The sequence below is a fragment of the Bidens hawaiensis genome, unplaced genomic scaffold (genome assembly GCF_021521415.1).
Source record: "Bidens hawaiensis isolate Kalapana, Puna unplaced genomic scaffold, B.hawaiensis_p1.1 tig00033812_1, whole genome shotgun sequence".
NCBI lineage: Eukaryota > Viridiplantae > Streptophyta > Magnoliopsida > Asterales > Asteraceae > Bidens > Bidens hawaiensis.
Genome location: NW_027495804.1, coordinates 57,296 through 63,187, shown reverse-complemented (window position 1 = coordinate 63,187; position 5,892 = coordinate 57,296). Strand labels below are relative to the sequence as shown.

Genomic DNA, 5,892 nt, shown 5'->3' with positions numbered 1-5,892 from the left:
AAAACTCCACTTCCGCCGCTGCTGCCCTCTCCCGATGGTGATGGTGGTGCCATTGAATGCATCGGGTCCACCCACATGGAGTGATGCAGTGGAGGCTCGGGGTATCGCACAGAGCCGTCGTATGGAGGCAAAGATGTGTAATCCACACTTGGTGGATTTTGGATGACCTCTTCACCAGCATGCCACTGTTCGTGCATTCTCCAGTTCCTGTCGTCCATATACCGCATGTTTGATTCATGCTCGGCGCATAGGCATGAGCACGGTTCCATATCTCGTTACGGTCATGTCTTTGTTTCTCGGCTCGTTCGTGGTAAGCCCCCATGAAAGTTTGGTGGTTGAAAAGTGTTCGGGTCTCTTCTGACCAATTATCAAAAGTGGAGGGCCGATGCCTCTCCACCACCTCATTTATTGAACCCATGTGGGCCCAATTGTCTCCATATGACGCGTATCACGAAGAATAGTCCCAACCCCTTTGTTGGGATCCACTACCACCCGCATTCTCATCACCACCAACCACCTCCATGGCTTCATCGTCACTTTCTCCCTCAACTATTTCCTCCACTGCTTCATGCACCTCTCGATCAATATCCTCCCTTAACACTCGCCACTTCATATTACCGTTTTTCAATTGATGGTACCGTTCGTTTTTTGTATAAATCCAACCCGGGCCTAACGAATCCAACTTATGTTCCGAAAAAAACCTTCCTCAACCCAATTGCGCCTGCTGGAATGGCGCCATGCAACTTCAGTATCGCCGTGATCAACCGGCAGTGAGGGATCAACTTTCTCTTGTTTCTTTCTCTACTTGTCCATATATTGAGCATGGCTAAGTAGCGAAAGGAAATTCTCGGCTTTCCACTCATTAAAGCGGCCAAAACGGGCATGTCACTGTTTCTTACCACCGAAATGTCACTCTGACGAGGTACCACATTGGAGAGACATATGGTCATCAACAGTTGAGCTTCAATCCTCAATTCTCTTCTTTTAAAGTTCGAATCCGTACCTCTACCCTATGCCAATACCGTCGATGATATATTATACCATTGCGGGCTTTTGTCAGGATGGTCAAACAAATCCCTGACCGATGGGTAGGCGTACAAATTGGTTGGCTTGCTATCAAACTGGGCAATTTGATTGAGTGTCTCGAAAGACATCTCCACCATCGTTCCACCCACAGTACCTATCAACTTCATCTCCGAACCCTTCCTAAACGGTGGGCACCTTAAGGTAGATACCCACTCCTCAATCTCCCTGTCATATAACACCATGCTCTCTCCATCGTAACACTGGAGAGCAGCTTCCCAACCTAATGCTTTGAATTTGTCGAACTAGCCAAACGCTTCAAACCCTGAGTCGGTCACATCCTTTTCACACATGAACCCTTCCAACCTTTCTCTTACACCACTCATCTTTTCCTTAAATAACTCCTGCTTCCATTCTACAGCATAACTCGATAGTACCCCACCCCTCCAGTTGGGTCTTGGAATTTCTACTTGCACATGCTCTTGCTCTTCTTACAACCGTTGTCTTTTGGCTTGGGCAGCCCGACCACTTGTAGATGCCGCCTTTCCTTTACCTTTATCCGAATTTCGTCCCATCTATACACAAAAACCACCAAAACAACTAAATCAATTCAATATGTTTCTCCCCACACTTGCTTGTTACCATAGTTGTGGATAATCAACTCATTATATACTTAATCAATATCACAAAACCTCAATAAACACTCAGATTTTCAAATTTTTTTTTCAATGAAAAATAACCAAGTTCAAACATTTATCTTTTATCCACAACTATAATTTGTAACCATTATAACCAACAAGCAAGTAGGTTTACACAAATCAACACTACCTTAACAATTGTTGCAATGTATTCCAAAGAATTGATAATGAACATACCTTGATTTGATATTTATGGTGACAAACAAGCACTTGTCACAGACACACAAGAAAACCCCAAAAATCTTTGAAATTTTCGGAACCCTAACCCTCACAATCGGGTTAAAACTTAAGAATGAAAGGGAATAAGGTTTGTATTGTTAATCCTCTCACAAATTCACTCACAAAGTGGTTAGAAAACTTAGATTTTGGTTGTTAATTGGGAGAAAGAGATGGTGAAATTAGGGTTTTAGAGAGGAGTGTTTGAAGAAGGAGAAGTGGTTGGTGAATTTTATGGCTGAGAATGGATGTAAATCAGTTTTAAAATTCGTTTTTAACCTTTACAATCCGTCAAACCAAAGCAGGGCGAGCCGCACCGTGGGCCACGGTGTGAACCGTGGTCCACGGTTGACCAGGTCAACGATTTTTTCAGCTTGGACCATGGGCCACCGTGTGAACCGTGGTCCACGGTGATGTTGAACAAAAACGAACAGAAGCCACCGTACCATAACCAAAACCTGAACCGTGGGCTACGGTGTTTGACCGTGGGCCACGGTCTACACCGTGGTCCACGGTATACTTTTTTTTTTATGTAAAGCCAAAATCATTAAAAACTAAATAAAATTATTTACAATCAAAAACTAAAAATTACCCTACCCCCCATGAAAAACCCGAGTTGTCCTCAACACGGTGAAAAAATTCCTAAGAACTTCCCCACACTTGGTTCGAACACACTCGCATGAGAAAGATAATTTTAAAAATAAATGTTTAACAAAAACTATTTACCTTATACAACATACCTGAGCCTTTCCTTTACGAACTGGAGCCATCCAGTGAGTTTAGAAGAAAACTCACCTTATTTTTGTCAATCATGTTCAAATTCTTTCCTTCCAAATAAGGTTTGAGGCGATGTCCGTTCACAACTTGTTTAACTTGACTTTGCATGCCTTCAATCTCCACATCACCAAACCTCCCGACTCTCGTGATCACATACGGGCCCATCCATTTTCTTTTGAGTTTCCCGAGAAATATTTTGAGTCTTGAATTATAAAGCCACACTTTTTGCCCAACCTTAAACGTCCATTTCCTTATCTTGGCATCATGCACCCTCTTCAATTTCTCTTTGTAATTCGATGCACATTCATATGCCTCATCCCGGATTTCTTTCAATTCGTTCAATTTCAACTTTCTTAACTCACCAGCTTCCTTGTAATCCAAATTCACATTTTTAATTGCCCATAATGCTCGGTGAGCCAACTCCATCGGCAAATGACAACCCTTCCCATACACCAACCGATAAGGGGTGGTACCGATCGGTGTCTTGTAAGCCGTGCGATAGGCCCACAATGCATCCTCCAACTTAATCGACCAATCTTTTCTATCAACCCGCACCGTCTTCATTAAAATTTCTTTGATTTGTCGATTTGAAACTTCAACTTGGCCACTTGTTTGGGGATGGTAAGGCGTTGCAATTCGGTGATTCACACCATAACATTTCAACAATTTGCCAAATGCAAAATTCTTGAAATGCGACCCACCATCACTTATGATAACTCGGGGAATCCCGAATCTTGAGAAGATGTTGGATTGAACAAACTTGCACACCATGGAATGATCATTAGTTCTTGTTGCAACCGCTTCAACCCACTTTGACACATAATCAACCACAACAAGAATATAGAGATACTCACATGAGTTTGGAAACAGGCCCATAAAGTCTATGCCCCATACATTAAAAATGTCAACAACTAAAATAGGTTGTAGAGGCATTTCGTTTCTTTTCGATATACCCCCCATTCTTTGACAATTTAAACAATGCCTAGCATATTCATTGGCATCTTTAAAAATTGTTGGCCAATAGAATCCACTCATAAGTACCTTGTACCCCGTTTTAGAACCACTAAAATGGCCACCACATGTCGATGAATGAGCATGTTTCAAAATTTCTTGTACTTCATTCTCGGGTACACATCTTCTCACTACTTGTTCTGCTCCAATCTTGAAAAGGTCCAGTTCATCCCAAATGTATTGTTAACTTGAGCTGCGAATTGTTGCCTTCTCTTCTTTGACCAAAATTCCGGAATCGCCCCCGTGGCCAAATAGTTGACATAATGAGCATACCATGGGGCGGTTGAAACAACAAGCAACTGTTCATCCGGAAATTTCTCGTTTATTTCTTTCGAATCATCAACACCCTCAAGAGTAATTCGTGACAAATGATCCGCAACTACATTCTCACAACCCTTCTTGTCACGAATTTCGAGGTCAAATTCTTGAAACAACAACACCCAACAAATTAAACGAGGTTCGCATCTTTCTTTTCCATCAAATAACGCACCGCACTATGATCCGAGTACACCATAACTTTACTTCCCAAAATATAAGAGCGAAACTTATCTAAGGCATACACCACCGCAAGCAACTCTTTTTCGGTGGTGGTGTAATTCAATTGTGCCTCGGATAAAGTTTTGCTTGCATAATAGATCACCACCGGCTTTTTGTCCACTCTTTGACCCAAAACCGCTCCCACTGTGCTATCACTAGCATCACACATAATCTCGAACGGCTTTGGCCAATCCGATGATTGTAGGATTGGTGCTTGCACTAACTTCTCCTTCAAACTGTCAAACGCTTGCAAACACTCATTAGTAAACTCAAAGGGGACATCCTTCAATAGAAGATAACATAAAGGTTTTGAAATTGCACTAAAACCTTTGACATTTTTCCCAAAAACGATCTCACCCCTTTGACATTTTTCGGGGTGGCAAAGATGATATTACTCTAATTTTTGCTTGATCAACTTCCATTCTCCTACTTGACACCACATGACCCAACACAATACCTTCTTATACCATGAAGTGACTTTTCTCCCAACTTAAAACCAAGTTTGTCTCAACACAACGTTTTAAAACTTTTTCTAAATCATTGAGACAAGACTCAAAAGTTGAACCAAAAATAGAAAAGTCATCCATAAAAACCTCAAGTGAATCCCCGACCATGTCTGAAAATATGCTCATCATGCATCTTTGAAAAGTAGTCGGGGCATTACACAATCCAAATGGCATCCGTCTAAAAGCAAAGGTGCCATATGGACAAGTAAAAGTGGTTTTGTGTTGGTCATCGGGATGAATTGCAATTTGATTATAACCCGAATACCCATCAAAAAAACAATAATATTTTTGACCCGAAATTTTTTCAATTATTTGATCAATGAATGGTAATGGAAAATGGTCTTTTGAGGTGGCGGTATTTAAATTTTCTATAATCAATGCACACTCGCCACCCGATTACCGGTTGGGCGGCGATTTGTTCACCATTATCATCTTTTATTACCTGGATGCCGGCTTTCTTGGGCACTACCTGTGTTGGGCTCACCCATGAGTTGTCTGAAATAGGATAAATAATCCCCGCACCCAACCACTTAATTACCTCTTTTTTCACCATTTCCCGCAAATTCGGGTTCAATCTCCTTTGAGTCTCCCTTGTTGGTTTAGCCTCCTCATCTTTAATTATTTTATGCATAACAATAGAAGGACTAATACCTTTTAAATCTGCAAGCGTCCATCCAATAGCTTCTTTATGCGCTTCCAACACCTTCACTAATGCCCGCTCTTGCTCTTACTCCAAATTCGAAGCAATGATAGCCGGGAGGGTTTCATTCTCCCCTAAAAACACATACTTCAAGTGACTTGGGAGCTCCTTCAACTCCACCTTTGGTGGACACTCCAAAGATGGTTTTATATCCGAATTAATTCCCTTTAGCAAACTCTCCCATTGTTGTGTCCATGGTGGTCTTCCCTCTTGTAGAGCTAACACACTCTGTTTTTGTTCTTCCATCCGCAAAGCACAAATGTGTACCTGTTCAGAATCATCACAAAGACAAGCCTATACACAATCCTCATCATATTCATGAGGATTGCAATGATCCACCACATCTGCCAAAAAACATTCTTCACCACTCAAAGAATTAGCAACATTAGTAAAAACATTTAAACACATTTTCCGGTTGCCAAAA

General features: G+C 41.5%; 1 protein-coding gene across 1 annotated transcript; it reads right to left on the bottom strand.

Annotated features, from left to right (window-relative positions):
• Positions 1 to 1,514: 1,514 nt before the first annotated feature.
• Positions 1,515 to 3,140, bottom strand: LOC143585299 (uncharacterized). Its single transcript, XM_077067115.1, has 2 exons — positions 2,733 to 3,140; positions 1,515 to 1,598 (listed from the first exon to the last, which is right to left on the bottom strand). The coding sequence occupies exons 1-2, from the start codon at positions 3,138 to 3,140 to the stop codon at positions 1,515 to 1,517; spliced, it is 492 nt and encodes a 163-aa protein (XP_076923230.1).
• Between the last annotated feature and the right edge of the window lie 2,752 nt (positions 3,141 to 5,892).